Raw genomic sequence first — 22,047 nt, 5'->3', positions numbered from 1 at the left:
CTAAAATACACAAAGCAGCTCTTCTGGCACCAACAGCAAGCCCAGTTCAACGACAAATCACATTTCTTCCCCATTTCTCCTTTCTATTTTACGTATTTTACAAAAGGAATCAACAGTCAATAAAAATCTTATTTTATTATGCTAGAAAGAATAATCAAATGGTCAAAACAAGACAATTGCTGTATGTTCATTAGAAAACAAAGTACGATATAAGATATGAAAAAACAACCGATAGGATATGTTTCATTCAAATTAATTAAAACAAAATTGTGTAAATATCCTAGCAGATGGTGCAGACACTCAGCAGTGAGACCAGCAGAATGATCAAGCAACCACAGAGTCCTGAAGCTCCGGATGCCATCCGTTTTTCTGGGCTCCATGTATCTGTGAATTTGGTTCAGTGCATTGTAAAATTACAAATCATGAATTATTAGAATACAAATCTATTATTAAAATGAAAATAACCATCTTGTTAAATTAAGAACATTGATCAAAAAGGATATTAAAGGAAATGTTTACCTGAAGTTCCACCAGACCAGACTAGAGGACCCATGGATATAGAAGAACTGTCATAAAAGTCCACAGACCTGGCCCTCCTCTGGTGATGTCCAGAAAGACAATCCTAAAGATTAAAAGTAGATCCAATAATAAATATATAAACTATCATGATACTATTATAATTTTATCACAATCTTCTCTTTCAAGGCTCGAATATAATCCTCTATATGACTCGCATACAGTCTAGAAGATTTATCATTCAAACATGCAGAACTTTAAGATTTAAGTACAGTTGCCCTCTCTAGTGAGGGAACGGTGAGACAAAACTTTACTGCCTTTGGACACTTGGGCATTAAATTATTTTGTAAATTATTGGTAAACTCACAGTTGAGCAGTGATTGTTGGACATAAGACACAGATGAACAGAACAGTGCAGGTAAACTTTAGTGGAGTTTGAGGTGAAGATAAACATCCTGAAGGAGAAACGGCTGGATGTTGAGACGCCGTTCTGAAGAAGCTCCACTGTGTTGTCTTGTGGATTTGGACACCTGAAGATAAAGATGATGATTTATTTCACTCTTTCACTCTTTAAACATGTTAAGAAGCTCAAACTGATGTTTGTGTCTTACTCTCCAGTGATGAGATCCCAGCTCAGACTGTTCTCTGGATCATTCACAGGTGTCGCCCAACATCTGTCAATCACTGTGACAAACTGACGGCTGTCAACCCCGTCAACACCAACCTCAACAAAAATCTGCTGATCGAGTTCTGCATCCACACGACCAGTGAAGGGCTGAGAGAACTCAGAATCCTGATATGGAACCATTCGCACCTGATACCTCCCTTCACCAGCGGGAAGATCCTTGTTCACACGGCTGATAAAATAAACAATAGAAGATTTCAGTTTCTACGGATGTAGTTCAATGTATCATTCTTGCATATAGATATGTATTAATATTAAGTTCAAATTGAGTCTCACGTCTCCAGTGGGTTGATATCTATCATAGAAAGTGTTTGTGTTTGGGGGTAAATACAGCTGAAATTTAGCTTCAGTATTTTCTCTCTGCTGATGAGACCTGCGGTTGACCCTGTTGTCCCCAAAATAAAGTTCTCATAGATGACATGAGTGCCGTTGGCCTGTGGGTAACATACTAATTTAATATTTAGTTTAAAAGTCAGATATATTGATTGAACCAATTGTTCAATGTGATTGTATGTTAATAATATTGAGTCTTACCACAAGATTGGTTCCACAGATCTGATTGTTGTTATCAAAGTGAAACTGCACTCTTCCGTTCTGGACGGTTCCTCTGCAGCTGGGGTCATTGAGATGTAGAACATGAGCTGAAAAACCAGCTTCAAACAGCTGACAGCGAGATAGAGACAGAGATCCTGAACTACTCTCACAGGTTTCAGAGAAATCTAAAAAAAAAGATAGTCAACATTAGGAATCAACTGTCTCATCAGTTTTATTATCATTTTCATTTGTATTTTGTTAAAATTGATTCAAACCGAAAGAGTCGGGTCTGTGTTGGTCCTCATTGCAGAAACAGTCGTAAACACCATTTCTTTCTCCACACCATTCATGTTCAGTACAGTTTAGCTCAGAACAAAGCACATTTTCAACTAAGAGGAAGACAGAGATTGATGAAATAGGTGCATTTACATAACAGACACTAAATAAAAATTTTACGCTTTGGTCCGCCGATCTTTTAAATATTACGACTGTTCACTGGCCTGACTTAAAATATTTTTGTGCTGTAAATGAAGAGGGTTTTTTTTCAGAGTGTATTCATCTATCTTTTTTTTTATGTGAGAACGTGAAAACTATCAAAGGTGACGGTTACCGCACATGCTACTCATTATCAACTCACCATAGCAGTCACGACGTCCATCTCTAACTGTACACTCCATATTCGGTGGGCAAGAGGATGAAGAACAACGCAGATCATTTGGGGCAAAACATTCACAGAGTTGGGAACATTCTGAATTCCAGAACTGTTCTCCAATCTAAAAGAAAACAGATAAGGTCAAAACTTTCAGGTTTCTGGAACCAAACCAAAGCATGTTTACTACTGAGTGCCATGATGTCGCAAAAAGAAGTGGTATGTAAATACAGCAGTCAACTAACAAATATCTACAAGGAACAATTGTGAGACTATTACTGTATTTGCAATACAATAAAAAAGTAATGTTTTAACCCCTTACATCATAGTAGAACCCGTCATACAAGCATCCGCATTGCTCCACAGGCACACAGTTTTCTCCACTCCTCACAAATCCATCATTACAGAAACATCCCTCAGAGCATGTGTGTTCACAACTAGCGTCAATGCTGCTGGCACATGTATGCCCACAGTCTGTACCACACAACTCATAGGTACTTTTGTCTGTACATATCATGGCTGTCAAAGTAAAATGCATTCATGGTTAAGTGGATGATGTTATTTAATGTTTAAAATAATAAAATTAAAGAATAACATTAATCTGAGAAAAACATACATTAAGGAAACTTAATTTAACCGATGGTCTTCTTCAGTAATGTTTACTTCCAGTCACTTACCACAGGATGTAGTTTCTCTCCAGGGGAAGACAACAGCATTGGCAGATTGACAGGCCCTCACATAGGATTGCGTAGAATGACACAATACATCATGAAGGTTTCCAGAGAGGCAAACATCAAGTGAACAGTCAGTAAAGTACGCTTGTGGATCTACAAAAGCGTGACAGAAGCTAAAGGGGCCCTGATTGTCTCTGATGATCTCACACATGGCATGAGCAATGGTCTGATCTTGGCACAAAGGACAGTTGTCTCCACACCCGTCACTGCATGGCATCTCGTCCTCAACCTTCCATTCTGCCCCAAACTGGTCTAATGAAGGAGCCAAGGAACCTGAAGGAGTCATGAAGTCGTCCTCTGTATGTCCGTTAAAGTTGCCACAAAGTCCACACGTAATTCCTCTGTAGACTACTGGTACAATGATGTTTACCGCCCAGAAGCCATAAGTCACACTCAAACCGAAGTCAGTTGAAACAAGAGTGTTTGATCCAGTGGAGTAGACAGATACCCGGCCAGAATCAAGTAGGATGGGAAGGTTTCTGACCTCTCCATCAACCTAAATAGAAAAAGAAACTGCTGTTTTATACTAAGCCAACAAAACTGTCATTTTCCAGACACATGATCCATGAATTTGAATGTTATGGCCTCATAAAGAGGCAAGCTTGTCAAAAACCATAAGTGCCCAGCAGTGAAAAGTATGAGTCATATTTGCTTACCTGAACAGAGGAATATCCATTAAAGTCCTGTGAAATGTGGACGAGATGTCCAGAGACATTGACAAAAACCTCAACGGTAATGGACACTGGGAGTCCTTGCCATGCCTCATTTCTTGCATCCACCTGGAAGTGTGATAGACCATGAGTGTCATTACATACTGTGGCCAGCACATATCTGCATGTGCCCTGGAAATCAAAGTAGGTTCCATCAAAAGAGATATAATGTGGGTCTCCTGAAGCAGAACAACTAGCATGTGGACTGGGATGGCAGCCATACTCTCCCTCCACCACACTGCAGAGTTCCTGTTCACTGCAAGATGATGGTGTGCAATGAACATTTCCAGTAATCCCATCACAAACACACAGAGACTGGCACTCCTCATCATGCCAGAACTGCTCTCCAGGCTGACGATAACGTCCTGCGTAGTGACAACCACAACCCATGGGCGGCACACAGTGATCTCCATTCAAAACAAGCCCATCATTACACTGGCATCCATCCTGGCACTGCAGGGTGCACTGATAGGGAAATGAGAGACTAGGGCAGGATGCAGGACAGGATGTGCCACACAGTTCGTAATGGGCATTTGGTGGGCAGATGGGTTCTGGAATCGCAAAGCACAATGACAAGCAGTGAAGTGAGCAAAATAATCATAACTTTACAGCCCAATTCAAAAGAAATAGTACAACCTACAGTAGGTTATAAGATACTAACCACAGAGGGTAATGTTTCTCCACTCTCCAACTGCAATGCCATTCTGTTGGCAGAGCAGAGTGTATCCCCGCAGGGCCTCACAGAGAGCCTCTCTGGCTCCGCTGGTCTGCTCCAGCATCTGAATGCAATCTTGAACTCGTTGCATAGGGTCTAGTGTTCTGCTGCATTCAGCAAATGGTCCAGCGGGCATGGACATGAAGCTGCATTGCTCACCGAACTGGCTGTTCTGATAATGTCCTGATTCCCAGAGGTCAGCTGGATCCTCACAGTGGGCTGATAGGGACCCATCACGCCAACTGTCTGCAAATGTCTGGGGTCCATCCAGCAGGACACCATCTTGACCTATAAACTCATCATAAATATTTCCATTCAAATTCCCACATAGACCTTCAAGTGTACCATTGTATGTGGTCGGCACTGTGATCCTGACAATGTGTGGCCAGTCAGCTCTAATGGTCACCCCGAAATTTGTTTCCAGAACAAAACCCATGACACCACTGTGATAGATGCTGATATGACTGGATCCAACATTGATGGGCAAACCAACCATCTGTCCATCCACCTGTCCATGGGAAGGAAATGGTTGAATAATTTGATTTAAAAGTTGCCTATTTTAACACATGAATCCTTATGAGAAAGTGTTTTGGCTAACCTGCACATTGCTACCTTCCCCCATTTCTATGGAGACATGAGTCCCCCCTGCCTCAAACTTCAGGAATCTAGCAAAACCTTGAAGGCCTCGTGGTACTTTCTCCACTGTCAAAAGAAAGGATGGTAATTGGGATGGTCCCATGACCCTTGCAAGGGTCAGTCCACAAGCCCCTGGATATCTGAAAGTTTGTCCATCAAAGGTATGATAGAATCCTAGGCCTTCAACTGAACAGGAAGCATAGCTGGTTGGTCTGCAGCCCCTCACACCGTGATGAACTTCACACACCTCTGCTGAACTACACTGGTGCTGATGGCAGATCATTGTCCTGTTTCTGCAAACACACTGTCTCCCACAGTCCTCATCCAACACTACTGACTGTCCCTCAGCGTAATAGAATCCCTCAAAGGTGCAACCACAGTCTGCTTCAGGAACACATGTCCCAGCACTGAGAATGTACCCAGCATCACAGATACAGCTCTCTTGGTTGGGCAAGGGACAGTTCATTGGGGCAGAGGGATCAGTGCAGGTTGCAGGGCAGCTTGTTCCTTGAGGCTCAAAATGGCTGTGCATAGGACATTGAATCTCTGAAAATGGATGATGTAAATAAGAACATTCAACAACACCGATCTTTCATATGGATTAAAATAGTTTGATGCAAAATGCCATAATAAAATATGCAGGGGTCTTACCACAGAATCCCTGCTGTCTCCACTGGCCAAGTTGTACTCCCTGCTGTTGGCATTGAGCAGCGTACACATTGAGAGCCTGACACAGAAAGGGTTGGTACCCTCCTCCTAAGCAAAGATCGTACATACAGCTCTCTGTGTATGTCTGGGTTGAAAACACAGAGTGACAGGCAGCAAAGGGGCCAAACACATCTCCTAGGATCCCACAGTGGTTTGTATCACCATAAACACTCATCTCGTCATTGCTGCAACCAGCACAAGCCAGACCCGTGCACCTGACATTATGACATTCCAGGTCTGTGTCCCCCTCTACCTTCCAAGAGTTGGCAAAGTCCACATCTGAGCTCAGTATCTCCCCAGAAGGGGAACGGAAATCATCGTCAGGATACAGGTTAAAATTCCCACACAGACCACATGTGGCATTCTGGTATTCATAAGGTACAGAGATGGTGACCCAGCTGTGTGCATCATATGTAACAACCAGACCAAAGTCTGTGCTGATAGCTAAGGTAAAACCTGACTGATAGACCTGGATGGAGCCATTGCGCAGACTGAAAGGTGCTGCTGTAAGGGTCCCATTAACCTAGAAAATGTCATGAAAGATTAAAAAAATCTGAAAACATGACCAAATTCAAGTCAGGATTCCAGCAAACATTGATACGAACCTTTGCCTCATAATAGTGATCTTTAATCAGTTCAATTTCTTCATCATACACAACCACTCTGACCATCCTAGTCCACGACACATGTGTACTACCACGGTGCTCATTTTTGCCCTCAATGCGATAGTAAGGCAAACCATTTCCACAAGCCTAAACAATGATACAAGATTAGAATCACTTGAAAACTGTCAAATGTATCATATATTTCTCATTATACATATAATTCCTAATAAATAGTCGGCAAAAACTAGCCTCTGATAGAACGTAGGTACAAGTTCCTTGAAAGTGAAAAATACGGTTGTCAAAGGTGTAGTAATGAGGATCTCCAGAGATGGTGCAAGTTTGCCTTTGAATGTTCTGACAAGAGTATTGGAAAGCGTCTCTACGGCATGCCTGGGAATAAGTGCAGGGCTCCAGGCTGCACTGGAGACCACTACTGGTACAGGTGCATCTCTTCTGACAGGTGGAATCCCTCCAGAAAGAATCTCCCAGCTCCACTGCTAAACCTAAAACAACAAATTGGGTATTATGATATAAACACAAAATTACATTTCTATTAATTAGTAATCAGCACTGCTGAAAAGATGGGTTTGAATTTTCAGGCTAAACTAAGCTGGTGTAACAATCCTGTCTGTCCCCGGGCGGTTTTCCCCATGGACTTAATTTCTCCACACTCCCTCACCCGTCCCTCGTCAATGATCCCAGTACCTGCCCATCATCAGACTCATCACCAGCACTATACAATAACTCTCAATTGCTCTTTGTTCTCTGTCAGGTCTTATCGTCTTCTGTGTTTCGTTTAGTGCCGACCCAGTTATTATATGTTACCAGTGGATTACTTACCTGTTAACCTGTGGATTACTTAACTTGAGTACATGTGGAATACTTTCCTTGTGTGCATATAGAATACTTTTCTTGTGTATCTGTGAATTACATGCCTGTATACCTGTGGAATTTTAACCTGTGGTGTTCCAGAGTTCCACGAGCCGGACCCATCCGGCGCTCTAGTGGTCCTCGAACCCGCTGCCCCAGAGTTCTCTGTACTGCCAGTGACGGTTTCCAAGCCCCCTAGGTCACTGCCGTGATCTTCTTATCAGTGGCTCTGTCATACGTCTGGGTGGTGCGGATGAGTGCTGATGCCCCTGAGCTCAGCTGAGACCCTGCTTTGAACCCCCTTTCAGAGGCTTCCTTTGGTCCTGCCTCAGAGGCTTCCCCTAACCCCTCCTCAGGATCTCCCTACGGCTCCGTTCCATCTGAGTTTCCCAAGGTCACCACGGAGGCCACCGTCTGGGCGGTGTGGACATCCGTAGGGCCTCTCCTGGAATTTGTTCGGGGGGGACAGTACCGTTCAGCAGTGGCCATCCCGGCAATCTCCCTCCAGGCCACCAAGCCAGGGGTGTGCAAATACTGTTGGCTTGCGGTGTTTGTGGTGACGTTAGGCTGCATCCTTAACACAACCAAGGTAGCCATCAGCCCTGCTTCCCCGGCATCACCATCATGGCCACGACGGCTGTTGGAGTTCTCAGCTGCCCCAAACCCTGGCCTTCAGCACGAACTGCCAGATCCTCCCTAGGCTCCAGGATACCCACCCTCCCTGCCTTCCAGGAGGGGAGTAGTTTAACGATCATGTCTGTCCACAGCAGGTTTTCCCTGTGTACTTAAGTACTTAATTTCACAACAAACCCTCACCTTTCCCTTGTCAATGTAGTGGGTTGGACACAGACCTTAGGGGATGACATCACGGCAAAGTGCGTCCTACGCACGTTCCCCTTGAGACCGGATAAAAGTGCAGACGGCAGGGTGTGGTTGGGAGTGCATACATGGCTGTCTAGCGCGACACTCGCCAGAAGCTCTTCACTGAGTTTGGCATTTTTCTTTTTGTTCAAGTTAGTCTTTTTTTTGTGTTTGATACTCCGAGATAAATTTGGTGGCGATTTCCCGTCGCTCGTTTGTTTACTGCCGGTCTGTAAGGACGATGATCATTCCGTACCAAATTCTGCAGACCAGCTGTGATCTGGCAGTTGCTGCTTGGTGACATGGTATCTCTTGAATGGAAGAACTGTAAAGGTAGCTCTTGGATGGAAGAACTGTAGTGTCATCAGAGTTTGTTTTGTTGACCACTGTTTTTCCCATTACTTGAATTTTGTGAATTTTGTTTTCTATTATTTGAACTCTGTTGATTGTGTCTTGTAGTATTTGTTTGGGTCATTTGTTATACTTTCTTTTTTTCGTTTGGCTGTAGCCGCCATTTCCAGGTTAATAGTCCCCTTGGCCACTAGAGGGTGGTGTATTGCAGTGAAGACAAAAAGTGGATTTATTGGTGCTGTTGATATTACGTTTGTGCTGTGATTTGATTTCTCGGCTTGTACTAATCATGGCCAAGGGATGTTGTTTTGTATCTTCCTAGAACCTAGGCGGTTCGACACGATGTGCTGGCTACAGCCTATCTGTTAATTGTTTTGATTTTGTGTTACATGTTTGGTTGCCGCCTGAGTCACGTGGTTATCTTGCTGTTGTGCTTAAATAAATTAACTGAAGCTGTGTACCAACACACAGTCTGAAGTGTTCATTCCTTTGACAACTTGAGCGGGCTTATTGCCCTGATTGGTAATTAGGATGAATGTGGACCTCATCACATCAATAATCCCCGCACCTGCCGATCATCAGACTCATCACCCGGACTATACAGGAACTCTCACTGGCCCTTTGTTCTCTGTGAGGTCTACTCGTCTTTTGTGTTTCGTTTAATGCTTACTCAGTTGTAATATTGTATGTTTACCTGTGGATTACTTCCCTCTTTACCTGTCAATAATTTACATTGTGCACCTGTGGATTACATACCTTATTTACCTGTGTATTATCTCATTTAAAGGACTCTCATTATATATGTTGCAAGGTATTTAGTGGTGTGGTGACGGCTATTTAGTGCGGATTTAGCTTTGTTTTTCTTTACTTTCTGTTAAAGCTGTCTGATCATGGGAGGCTATTGCAAGAAGCTTTCTATGAACATAAGCAAGGCAGTGTCTTGTGATGAGAACTGGTGACCAAAACACAACAAAGGCTGGTGACAATTCATCAACTGTACTGGAAATTTTTAAACATGGTAGCTGTAACCAGTATGGTAATTACTACTATGAACAAAATACTTATTGTGAGGAAACTAGAAATCTGGTTACCATTGAATTGACAACCCTGTGATCCATGATCTGTTCTGAAGACCCATCTGCCTGTTACATTGACATTGCTGCTGTATGTTAGGCTTGGAGAGTGATTTTGAAGTGATCCAGTGATTGAGAAATAGTGGCTTGACTTGGTGGTGTCATAACCAGCCTATTGTTAAGACAGAAAAACACATGTGTATTAAGTAAAATTGTTACAGCTTATACAGTTTATTTATTAGTTAATCATGTTCATACCTGCACATATCGCTGTGGTGGAGCAATTGTACCATAGTTCATTAGAACAAACGAGAGATGGCCATTTGAAATCAAAACCACTTGGAAAGATGTTTCCTGTAAGAAGTTAAACATTTTTTAATACTGTATCGTTTTTTATGTTTTGCCGTGCAAATGTTAACCAAGTTTCTTACTGTTCCTGAATATGCATAATATGCCACTCTGTCCCACGTGGCAACAAAGACCCATGAAGCAGAAAAGTTCAGGTCAGGGAAGTATTGGTTGATGTCTTGTGTAGCCTGTGTCAGGACATTGCCAGAGGTGTACTGCTGATATGAGATAATACCGTTCCTGCTGTTATCAATATCAGTCCAGAACGGAGCGATGATGTCTTTACCGCCACGAGCTGGAAATGGGTATGGAGAGAAGCTGTTCCATGCCCCATCAAATGTCAAGTGTCCATTGTTATTGACCTGAAAGAAATTTGAGTATATTATGTTCAAAATCATTAAAATCATTCAGAAGTAAAGATGTAACAAGCATACCTTAATTTATACTTTTTATTTATTTCTAATTATTCTTCATTAAATAAATATAACTTAAAACTGTAGAGTCAGGGTTTGATTTAGATGGGGGGAGGCAGGCAGAGGGATGACAAGTCCCTTGTTCAAGGAAAGAAATCACCCAAATGTATAATGTTATATTTCTGTTGCTCAGTGGTAGAGTATTGCACAGAAAATCCCTTGCAGTAACTCTGCTATCAGATTTATTCATGCTGATCATCTGTCCCTTCATCTTCAGTAATCTTTTCTATATTGGTTAGTTGTTTTCACATGACAAGTGCAGTGCGCTTGCATTATTCTGAAAAGTTGAAATAGTTTATGATGTTTAATTAACAAAGTTCGGGAGGAGCCGTAGCATATAATCAGCCGGCTGGTCCACAATCAGCAATCACTGCACATACACAATTAGCCATAGCGAGCTCGCTCATAAATAGAGAATCCATCTTACCTGCTCGATCTCCTAAGGTTAAGCATCCCTCCTCCACCCCGGCTCCTCTCCCAAACTCACATTTCTTTTGCAAGAGCCCCGGGGGGTGTGCTCTGGGCTCAAACCGGTTCCGAGTTCGGCGCACTCACCCTGACCAAGGTGTAGTGTTTCGGGTTCGGATAGATCTGGCGAGCTCGGAGCCCGCTTCCCGGACAGCACGCCAAATACGCATAACCTTCATAACCAAGCTCTTGCTTTATTATCCCTATCAACATCGCTGTTATCTGCGCAGGTGAACTCGTGAATAAAGAGGTGCCTGCAACGGTCATGCATTCTGAATTCTTTACAATGTTAAATGTGCCGTCTTCTCAAGCTTAACATAGTCAACTTGTCAGAACACTAGTTGGACGTATTACGTAGTATTTCTGTGCTCGATACACTCCCCCAGTGTTCGTCCAGGTTTCGGAAAGTTTTTTTTAAACATTTAAAATCATTACATTACAACTTGTCTTAGTCCATTATTGGACAATTCTCCCAGAAAAGAACGTGGCACGCCTACGCATCAACCATGGAGAGTGGGAGAAGGAGCATGCACACAAGTCACAGTAAGTGAGTTTACTTCTTCTTGATAGTCAAGTTAAATCGTGTTCTCGGCGCTCAACCAGGGCCCACGAGGAGCCCTGGCGATGCCGATCCGAGGACCTTGCTAAACCATCCGATCTGAAGTAGTGACGGACGGTGTGTGCAAACGGCAGGGACTTTATCGGCCTGGGCATGTGACCCGCGCCTACTGGGAATTCCTCGTTTCGTGGGAAACAGTTGCAATCCCCAAACCTGATCACGAGCGGTGTTCAGTGGGTTACCCACGCCTCTTGTCACATGGGTAGGCACACGCTGATCCGCCCATTGTGGCACACGTGCAGTCCTGGACATCAAAAGGCATCACAGACCTGTGAATCTGGGTTTTCATGGCAATGTGTGCACACATGCCTTAGTTCCGCAGTCCCCCTCCCCCCACACGCATGACATGTTTTCGGAAATAATCAGCTGTTTCTTTCTTTTATAAATGTGATCAAACTAAAGACTCTGCGATTCTATTCTGTAAATTCTCAAGATTAACATGAGATGTACAGAAACTGTCTGAGATACTGACACTTCAACTCACTGCGGCATTGACAAGCCTGGAAAAAAGCGTGTTGCCTTCTATTTGAGAGCACACTTGCACACACAAAAGTGTCATGATTCTGCAGCATCATATCATGTTTCTCTTGGATTTTTTTGGCAGGATCATGACAGAGTCTGATTTTTTGAGTGGAGAGAGGCATTTATGGCCCTGATGGACTTCCATTCACTCTCTCCGGTCTCGACTCTGTTCCTGCCCTCTCGTTTCCTCGTTATTGATTCATGCCCTTCACCTGTTCCCCTCTTGATTTGGTCCCCTATTTAATGTCCTTGTGTCTTCTGTCTTGTGCTGGTTCATTGTGGTTTGTGTGGTGAGTTCCTGTGTTTGTCAGTTTAGTCATGTGTAGTTTATGTCAAAAGTTAATTTATGTTTTGTTTCAGTGTAGTTAGTCTGAGTCCTGTCTTGTTATTATAGTTCCCTGTTTTGTTTTGTTCTGTTACCCCCTCGTGGGTTTTGTTTTGTCATTTTATATTAAAGTCTTCTGTTAACCCCTTACCTGCTGTCTGCACCTGAATCCTCTGTCCGTGTCTCACCCCCATGATCATGACACAAAAGAGTGAAATGTGAATGGCCCCTTTAACATCTCAATAACAGACACAACACATTCGTGGGTCACCAATGCTCTTACATAAATTTGGTTGTATGTGTATCCGAAAAATATGAAAGCTTGCAGGAGGTGGATCAGTTCAGAACTTCCATCATCAATTCGTCCATTCTCTGTGTCTCCAGTTCCAAACGGATAAAATGGGCCTGTGACTGAAAGAAAAAAAAAATTGAAGAGTAATTAATTTTCGGTTAATGCCGGACTGTCCATCAGGAGAGCTGGGACGATTCCTTTTGGCCTGTCGAATGATTTGGCCTACTACCAGCCAGATATGGCCCTTCACAGACAAATGTCGAGTTTCTTTTGCTCTCGCTCAAAACTGGACTAGTGATGCTTATGCCCAGGAGCCAAATAAATACATGTGCGATGAAAGCATCTTCCGTGTTCGAGGGGAGAGCATCTTATGGCGCACGTCCAGTTTTTTCGTGAGCAAATGGAAATCCGCGTGTGTACGGAGAGGTTCGTACTCACACACCAATATTGATGTACTTTTATGAAGGTAAATCGGTAGCAAAACTTGAGAAAATGTAGATTTTAATTGTGAACTTGTATAGTAAATATTTTTAACTTTCACTCACACCCCATCTGGCTTTTTGGTCACATTACTACGCTTCGCATAGTGGCCTCATTACCACCTCGGGTGTGCATTAACTTTCAAATAATTGACACCCCGACACCTGTCGTCAATTATTACTTACGTAATGCACTGGAATGTCTAGTCAGTTTGATCACCATTTAAAATGCTTTTAATTTTACAGCACACGCACCGATCTCAGAGATCGTAGTGCCTGGCAGCTCGCACAGATACGGGACTGAATTAAAATTGTCCCAGGACATTACTTCCAAAATAACTTCATGAACATAGAGAAAGTTATTTGGATGGATGCTTGAAAACAAGCGCTTCTTGGCCACCACTGACTACCATAGTAGGAAAAATGAAAATGGTAGTCAAAAGTGCTCTAGAACGGTTTGCTTTCCTACATTCTTCCAAATATATTTAATTGTTCACCAACTATGGCAGTCAATGGTGGCCAAGAACATCTTGATCACAAGCATTCTTCCAAATGTCTTTCTTTGTGTTCATCAGAACAAAGAAATGTATACAGATTTGGAACTCGAGGGTGAGTAAATGATGAGACAAGTTGAGTCCCAAATAAGACAAAGTCGTCTATATACAATGTACAACTATAGTTTATACACAATACATAGACAATATACTTGTAAGATGTCTGAAATATGGGAATAGTAGCGTAATCTTTAAAGCATTGTCTATCTGTTATCTGTTTTTGTGGTCGTGCTTCCCTTTTTTTTCAAAACCAGCTTGGACCCTAATAATTGCTGTGGGTAGGCCTATATTGAACTTTACAATACAGCAGAAGTTTTCAAATGGACATATTACTAACCTGATACTGGTGGTAATGAGTATGATGAATTTGTTGAGGCTGGTGAGGACGATGAATTTGTTGAGGCTGGTGAGGACGATGAATTTGTTGAGGCTGGTGAGGACGATGAATTTGTTGAGGCTGGTGAGGACGATGAATTTGTTGAGGCTGGTGAGGACGATGAATTTGTTGAGGCTGGTGAGGACGATGAATTTGTTGAGGCTGGTGAGGACGATGAATTTGTTGGGGCTGGTGAGGACGATGAATTTGTTGAGGCTGGTGAGGACGATGAATTTGTTGAGGAAGGTGAGGACGATGAATTTGTTGAGGCTGGTGAGGACGATGAATTTGCTGAGGCTGGTGAGGACGATGAATTTGCTGAGGCTGGTGAGGACGATGAATTTGTTGAGGCTATTGAGGATAATAGTAAGTAAGTAAATAAGGCTGGTGATAATGGTATTATTAACCAACCCATTCTCATCAATTTACGTATAAATAACACAGCATTATATCTTGCAGTAGATAGTTTGGGCGTGACGTTATGCCACTGAACCTCTATGGGGGAAGAAAAGCCATTTTTAGACCAGTTTTTCAATCAATACTCGCATCTCCCCCTTCATGAGCAACAACCTTTGCTTCACAATAGAAAAACCTTGTGGTTTGATAGTTTCGAACAAACATTAATGATGCAACACATAGGCAGTTTCAGTTTTGTAATAGTGAATTCCTGTGGAGAAAATCACTCCATGGCCTTCAGCTACACTTTGCGCGTCATCAAAACCATGTGATTGCTACAACCTATTGCAAAATGTAATTCTGCATGCATGCAATGAGCCAATTTTTCCCAATAACTTTGTTGGAGAGCTCTTATGCGTTTAATGACACAACAAAATAATATAGTGTGCCGTAGTTTTGCCATTATGATGTGTAGGGTGTGATAATTGGACATTGTGTTGTGTGTATATTTATTTTTTCGCATGTCTTTCCCAGATTGACGATAAATGATTAAATGATTAAAGATATTAATAATGTATGAATACACTTCTTTAGGTGGACGACCACACACTGTAGGCCTATTTTGATGCATTCAGATGTTGATCTTTTTTAAGCTTTGGTGTAGTTTTGCAGTTGTCCGGCAGGGGAACGTACGAGTACTGGGACGCTCTGTCTATTCAGAGCTACTCCTTTATACTAGTACTACTAAGAACTACAGCAATGCTTTTGGGAAACACATCCTGGTTTAATCATATGATTTGTGTAAACAACTTCTTTAAATAACATAAAGAAATGTTCTTCAAATTTTGTGGCAGAAATTTTCAGTATACAGTGTTAATCTTACACAGAATACACATTCTGTGTAATGTTCTTTAGGCAACAAGCTGATTAAAAGTGGATAAGTGAATGTTGAGAATTTTGTGTCTTACTTAGACCGCATGTCTGGATGTAGTCACTACAGCAGTCCCTAATCATGATGCATTTCTCATCACAATAACATCCACGATTACAGCTGTTATCCTGTCCAGAACAGCAGAGTGCTGTGGGCCGAACACATGACCCTGAAAGACAAACAAATCACAATTACTTACCCACCCCAATGATTCTGTGCACAAAAAGAGATGATCTGTCAAACATCCTCAATTGTTTTTGTAAGTAACAAAATAAATAATACAAATATGTTTATTTAATTATAATTAATTAAATTTTTAAATTGAAAAATTTTTGTATATCTGTTAATTGGGGTCCAAACATGAAGTGCTTTAACCCCTCTGCATTTGTAGGGATTTTATTCTGGGAAATATGTTAATGCAGTGATTTAAAATGTAAACATTAACCTCAACATAATGTGTATCTGTTCTTTAAAACATTTTAAAACATGTTTCCCATTTCACCAAACCTGCTTGGTCCTCGATAATTGTTACCTGTGGGCCGTGGCCAAATTTTTACTTTACAACAGCAAAAGTTTTTATATGGATATATTACAGACCTGATAGTGGTTGTGTTGAGAATGATGAATTTGTTGAGGCTGGTGAGGACGATGAATTTGTTGAGGCTGGTGAGGACGATGAATTTGTTGAGGCTGGTGAGGACGATGAATTTGTTGAAGCTGGTGAGGACGATGAATTTGTTGAGGCTGGTGAGGACGATGAATTTGTTGGTGAGGACAATGAATTTGTTGAGGCTGGTGAGGACGATGAATTTGTTGAGGAAGGTGAGGACGATGAATTTGTTGAGGCTGATGAGGACGATGAATTTGTTGAGGAAGGTGAGGACGATGAATTTGTTGAGGCTGGTGAGGACGATGAATTTGCTGAGGCTGGTGAGGACGATGAATTTGTTGAGGCTATTGAGGATAATAGTAAGTAAGTAAATAAGGCTGGTGATAATGGTATTATTAACCAACCCATTCTCATCAATTTACGTATAAATAACACAGCATTATATTTTGCAGTAGATAGTTTGGGCGTGACGTTACGCCACTGAACCTCTATGGGGGAAGAAAAGCCATTTTTAGACCAGTTTTTCAATCAATACTCGCATCTCCCCCTTCATGAGCAACAACCTTTGCTTCACAATAGAAAAACCTTGTGGTTTGATAGTTTCGAACAAACATTAATGATGCAACACATAGGCAGTTTCAGTTTTGTAATAGTGAATTCCTGTGGAGAAAATCACTCCATGGCCTTCAGCTACACTTTGCGCGTCATCAAAACCATGTGATTGCTACAACCTATTGCAAAATGTAATTCTGCATGCATGCAATGAGCCAATTTTTCCCAATAACTTTTTTGGAGAGCTCTTATGCGTTTAATGACACAACAAAATAATATAGTGTGCCGTAGTTTTGCCATTATGATGTGTAGGGTGTGATAATTGGACATTGTGTTGTGTGTATATTTATTTTTTCGCATGTCTTTCCCAGATTGACGATAAATGATTAAATGATTAAAGATATTAATAATGTATGAATACACTTCTTTAGGTGGACGACCACACACTGTAGGCCTATTTTGATGCATTCAGATGTTGATCTTTTTTAAGCTTTGGTGTAGTTTTGCAGTTGTCCGGCAGAGGAACGTACGAGTACTGGGACGCTCTGTCTATTCAGAGCTACTCCTTTATACTAGTACTACTAAGAACTACAGCAATGCTTTTGGGAAACACATCCTGGTTTAATCATATGATTTGTGTAAACAACTTCTTTAAATAACATAAAGAAATGTTCTTCAAATTTTGTGGCAGAAATTTTCAGTATACAGTGTTAATCTTACACAGAATACACATTCTGTGTAATGTTCTTTAGGCAACAAGCTGATTAAAAGTGGATAAGTGAATGTTGAGAATTTTGTGTCTTACTTAGACCGCATGTCTGGATGTAGTCACTACAGCAGTCCCTAATCATGATGCATTTCTCATCACAATAACATCCACGATTACAGCTGTTATCCTGTCCAGAACAGCAGAGTGCTGTGGGCCGAACACATGACCCTGAAAGACAAACAAATCACAATTACTTACCCACCCCAATGATTCTGTGCACAAAAAGAGATGATCTGTCAAACATCCTCAATTGTTTTTGTAAGTAACAAAATAAATAATACAAATATGTTTATTTAATTATAATTAATAAAAATTTTAAATTGAAAAATTTTTGTATATCTGTTAATTGGGGTCCAAACATGAAGTGCTTTAACCCCTCTGCATTTGTAGGGATTTTATTCTGGGAAATATGTTAATGCAGTGATTTAAAATGTAAACATTAACCTCAACATAATGTGTATCTGTTCTTTAAAACATTTTAAAACATGTTTCCCATTTCACCAAACCTGCTTGGTCCTCGATAATTGTTACCTGTGGGCCGTGGCCAAATTTTTACTTTACAACAGCAAAAGTTTTTATATGGATATATTACAGACCTGATAGTGGTTGTGTTGAGAATGATGAATTTGTTGAGGCTGGTGAGGACGATGAATTTGTTGAGGCTGGTGAGGACGATGAATTTGTTGAGGCTGGTGAGGACGATGAATTTGTTGAGGCTGGTGAGGACGATGAATTTGTTGAGGCTGGTGAGGACGATGAATTTGTTGAGGCTGGTGAGGACGATGAATTTGTTGAGGCTGGTGAGGACGATGAATTTGTTGAGGCTGGTGAGGACGATGAATTTGTTGAGGCTGGTGAGGACGATGAATTTGTTGGTGAGGACGATGAATTTGTTGAGGCTGGTGAGGACGATGAATTTGTTGAGGAAGGTGAGGACGATGAATTTGTTGGTGAGGACGATGAATTTGTTGAGGCTGGTGAGGATAATAGTAAGTAAGTAAATAAGGCTGGTGATAATGGTATTATTGACCAACCCATTCTCATCAATTTACGTATAAATAACACAGCATTATCTTTTGCAGTAGATAGTTTGGCCACTGAACTTCTATGGGGGAAGAAAAGCCCTTTTTATATCAGTTCCCTTTCTGTCCGTCTCTCGACGTTGTGTCGACAGAATGGGGTTTGACTTGAGAACCTACCTTCTCTGACTGACTTGAACAGGCCAATGAAAATTGGCGAATGAAATTTGCATGCCGGACTCCGCCCCCGGATATCCGGGTATAAAAGGGAGCCGGCGTGCCGCATTCATTCACCTTTTGTTCTTCGGAGCCTTCGCATCCTGATGCTGACGACTCTGCAGATACTATCTACGTGTTGCTGGTCTTACGACGTGGTGCAGCGGACTGTCCCTTTTCCTGTGACTTCCCCTGGGTGTCTCGGCAACTTCCAAGGCATCTCTCTAAAGAGCGAGCCCTTTTCAGGGCTCAATATTTCTTCAGCGCGGCATGTCCCGCTGTGCTCGTGGGTGCGGCGCACTCATCGAGGAAGGGGACGGACACGATGTCTGCCTCGTGTGTCTGGGACTCCAGCACGCTGAGGCAGCGTTTGTGGATACATCTTGCCCGCACTGCGGGCAGAGGGTAATTCAGACGCTGCGGTCACGGGTAGCTGCGTTCTTCCGAGAATCAGCCGCCACCTCGAGTGCTTCCCGTTCCGCGGCAGCAGTGGCATCAGCCCTGCCGTCCGCTTCGGCGAGCACCAAGGGTGATCGGGGAATTACCGTGAGCCTCAATCCGTCAGCCATCGGCTCGCGGACCGTTCACGCCCCACCTCGCTCGTCTGGCCGTTCCGGAAAAGGCGGTACGCCGCCTTGTTCCTCCGTCACGCACTCGGACAAGGGCCGTGACGACGATGAGATGTCGCTTGCAGCATCGGAGGGCGACCTCTTCGCATCCGACCCCGACGATTCCTTAGAGCTTCCCCCTCCGGGGGGTTGAGCTCAGGATGAAGCGGACGTCGAGATGTCAACCATGCTTTCCCGGGCCGCCACGAGTATTGGGCTGCAGTGCACCGCACCGCCTCTTCCCCAACGCTCGCGGTTGGACACGTGGTATCTGGGGACCGGCCGTGACTCTAAGCCACGGTCGGCGCCGGTACCATTCTTCCCGGAAGTGCATGAGGAGCTCAGTCGGACCTGGAACGCCCCCTTCTCGGCGCGTGCACGTCAGACTAGCTCGGTCGCCCTGACTTCCCTCGATGACGGGGCAGCTAAGGGCTACGTCGACATCCCTCGGGTGGAACGTGCAGTCGCGGTGCACCTGTGCCCGCAGACAGCTGCCACCTGGAGAGATCGACCAAGGCTCCCTTCCAAGGCTTGTAAGTTTTCGGCATCCCTGGTGTCGAAGGCTTACAACGCTGCGGGTCAAGCTGCCTCGGCTCTTCACGCCGTGGCCATCAGGCCAGGGCGTTGAAGGAGTTGCACGAGGGAAAGTCCGACCCGGGGCTAATGCAGGCGCATTGCCACTGACCGCGCTCTTCGGGCGACGAAGGTGACGGCGCGAGCCCTGGGTCGTACGATGTCCACACTGGTGGTCCAGGAGAGACACCTTTGGCTGAACCTTGCGCAGATGCGGGACGCTGAATAGGTTCGCTTTCTCGACGCTCCCATCACGCAGGGGGGGCTGTTTGGTGGTACGGTCGAGGGCAGCAGTTCTCGACTGTACAGAAGCAAACGGAGGCGATCCTGCCCCGCCGCGACCCGGCCGCCTATCGTCCGTCGAGGTCCCGCGCGGCGTCTGCTTCCCAGCAGCCCCGCCCCTCTCCGACTCAGACTCTGGCTCCAGCGCCCCCTGCACAGGCGGCCCCCCGGGGAAGGATGTCGAAGAGGCGAGCACCATCCCGTCACCAACCTCCGCGGAAGCAGAAGTGTTCTGACGGGGTGAACCCAGGGAGATCGAGTTCACCGGGCCCGACCCAAGCAACTACATCGCTAGAGGGTCGGACTGGGACGGTGCCTGCCCCGTCCCAACAACACCAGCTGGGCCCCTTTCAGGGCCTGGTGCCCACATTCTCACAGAAAGAGCTTTCTCTCTCCCTGGGTCTTTCTCACAGCCGCTCTCACCCTCCGCAGGACGGTGCTCGGCAACCCCACGTTGTGTTTCAGCGAGACACACGGTTGGGTATACTCTCAGTGGCCACCAGCACCCTCAGTCAGACGGTGCGGTATGCCGCGATATCGCCCGACAGGCACCTCGGCAGAGCCGCTCTCCTCCCCGGGGTCCCCCCCGCGTCGAGGGAGCCGTACTGCCAGCCATCGAACCACCCCCCACGGGGGCAATGAATCAGATCGAACCTCTGGTCCCCCTGTCTCGGTACCTGGGAGCCTGGTTGGCTCTTCCCAGACCAGCACGGTGGCTAGAGAGAACGATCCGTCTCGGCTATGCGATTCAGTTCGCCAAGCGCCCACCCAAGTTTCGGGGCATCCTCTTCACATCAGTGGGAGTAGATGCTCCCGTGCTTCGGGCCGAGGTCGCTACCCTTCTGGCGAAGGGGGCGGTCGAGCTCGTCCCTCTGGCCGAGATGTACTCCGGGTTTTACAGCCCGTATTTCATTGTCCCCAAGAAAGGTGGCGGGTTGCGCCCCATCTTGGACCTGCGTACCCTGAACAGGCACCTACACAAGCTGCCGTTCAGGATGCTAAGGCAGAAGCGCATTCTGACGTCCGCCAGGCGTCAGGATTGGTTCATGGCGATCGACCTGAAGGACGCGTACTTCCATGTGTCCATCCTCCCTCGTCACCGGCCGTTCCTACGATTCGCTTTCGAGGGACAGGCATATCAGTACCGCGTCCTCCCATTTGGTCTGTCCCTGTCTCCTCGAGTCTTTACGAAGGTCGTGGAGGCCGCCCTCACTCCCCTCAGGGAGCAGGGGGTGCGCATACTCAACTATCTCGACGACTGGCTCATCTTGGCGCACTCGCGAGATCTGTTGTGTACACACAGGGACCTGGTGCTCCGGCACCTAGACCATTTGGGGTTACAGGTCAACCGAGAGAAGAGCAAGCTCTCCCCTGTGCAGGGCATCCTCTTCCTCGGTATGGAACTCGACTCTGTCTCCATGACTGCACGTCTTTCTTCCGAGCGTGCCCAGTCAGTGCTGACCTGCCTTAGGAACTTCAGGCAGCAGCCAGCGGTCCCGCTGAAACTTTTTCAGAGGCTCCTGGGACACATGGCGTCCTCGGCGGGGGTGGTCCCCCTCGGGTTGATGCACATGAGACCGCTACAGCACTGGCTACAGAGCAGAGTTCCTTGGAGTGCGTGGCACACCGGCAACAGGCGCGTCGCGATCACGCCCTTCTGCCGGCGCACCCTAACCCCATGGTCTTCAATGACCTTTCTGCGGACAGGGGTCCCTCTTGGGCAGGTTTCGAGGTGCGTCGTGGTGACGACAGACGCCTCCCTGCAGGGTTGGGGTGCTGTGTGCAACGGGCACGCAGTGTCGGGTCTCTGGACGGGCCCCCGCCTGCGCTGGCATATCAATCGCCTAGAGTTGTTGGCGGTGCTGCTTGCACTGAGGAGGTTCCTTCCCCTCGTGCAGGACAAGCACGTGCTGGTCCGGTCGGACAGCACGACTGCCGTGGCATATATCAACCGACAGGGTGGTATTCGTTGACGGCAGCTATCGCAA

The 22,047-nt window shown here is 44.8% G+C and overlaps 1 protein-coding gene across 1 annotated transcript; it reads right to left on the bottom strand.

Annotated features, from left to right (window-relative positions):
* Positions 1-117: 117 nt before the first annotated feature.
* Positions 118-12,596, bottom strand: LOC306905863 (alpha-tectorin-like; the record flags this gene model as incomplete). Its single annotated transcript, XM_079476806.1, has 20 exons — positions 118-384; positions 520-622; positions 884-1,046; positions 1,128-1,373; positions 1,478-1,635; positions 1,736-1,920; positions 2,011-2,124; positions 2,373-2,508; positions 2,707-2,903; positions 3,062-3,614; positions 3,775-4,379; positions 4,490-5,051; positions 5,142-5,725; positions 5,831-6,410; positions 6,493-6,639; positions 6,742-6,995; positions 9,666-9,819; positions 9,906-10,001; positions 10,079-10,357; positions 12,591-12,596. The coding sequence occupies 20 exons, from the start codon at positions 12,594-12,596 to the stop codon at positions 281-283; spliced, it is 5,226 nt and encodes a 1,741-aa protein (XP_079332932.1). The 3' UTR covers positions 118-280.
* Positions 12,597-22,047: the final 9,451 nt, after the last annotated feature.

The sequence above is a fragment of the Barbatula barbatula genome (assembly GCF_947034865.1).
Source record: "Barbatula barbatula genome assembly, chromosome: 16".
NCBI lineage: Eukaryota > Metazoa > Chordata > Actinopteri > Cypriniformes > Nemacheilidae > Barbatula > Barbatula barbatula.
The sequence above is the reverse complement of the archived record's forward strand: the minus strand, read 5'-3'. Positions and strand labels throughout refer to the sequence as shown.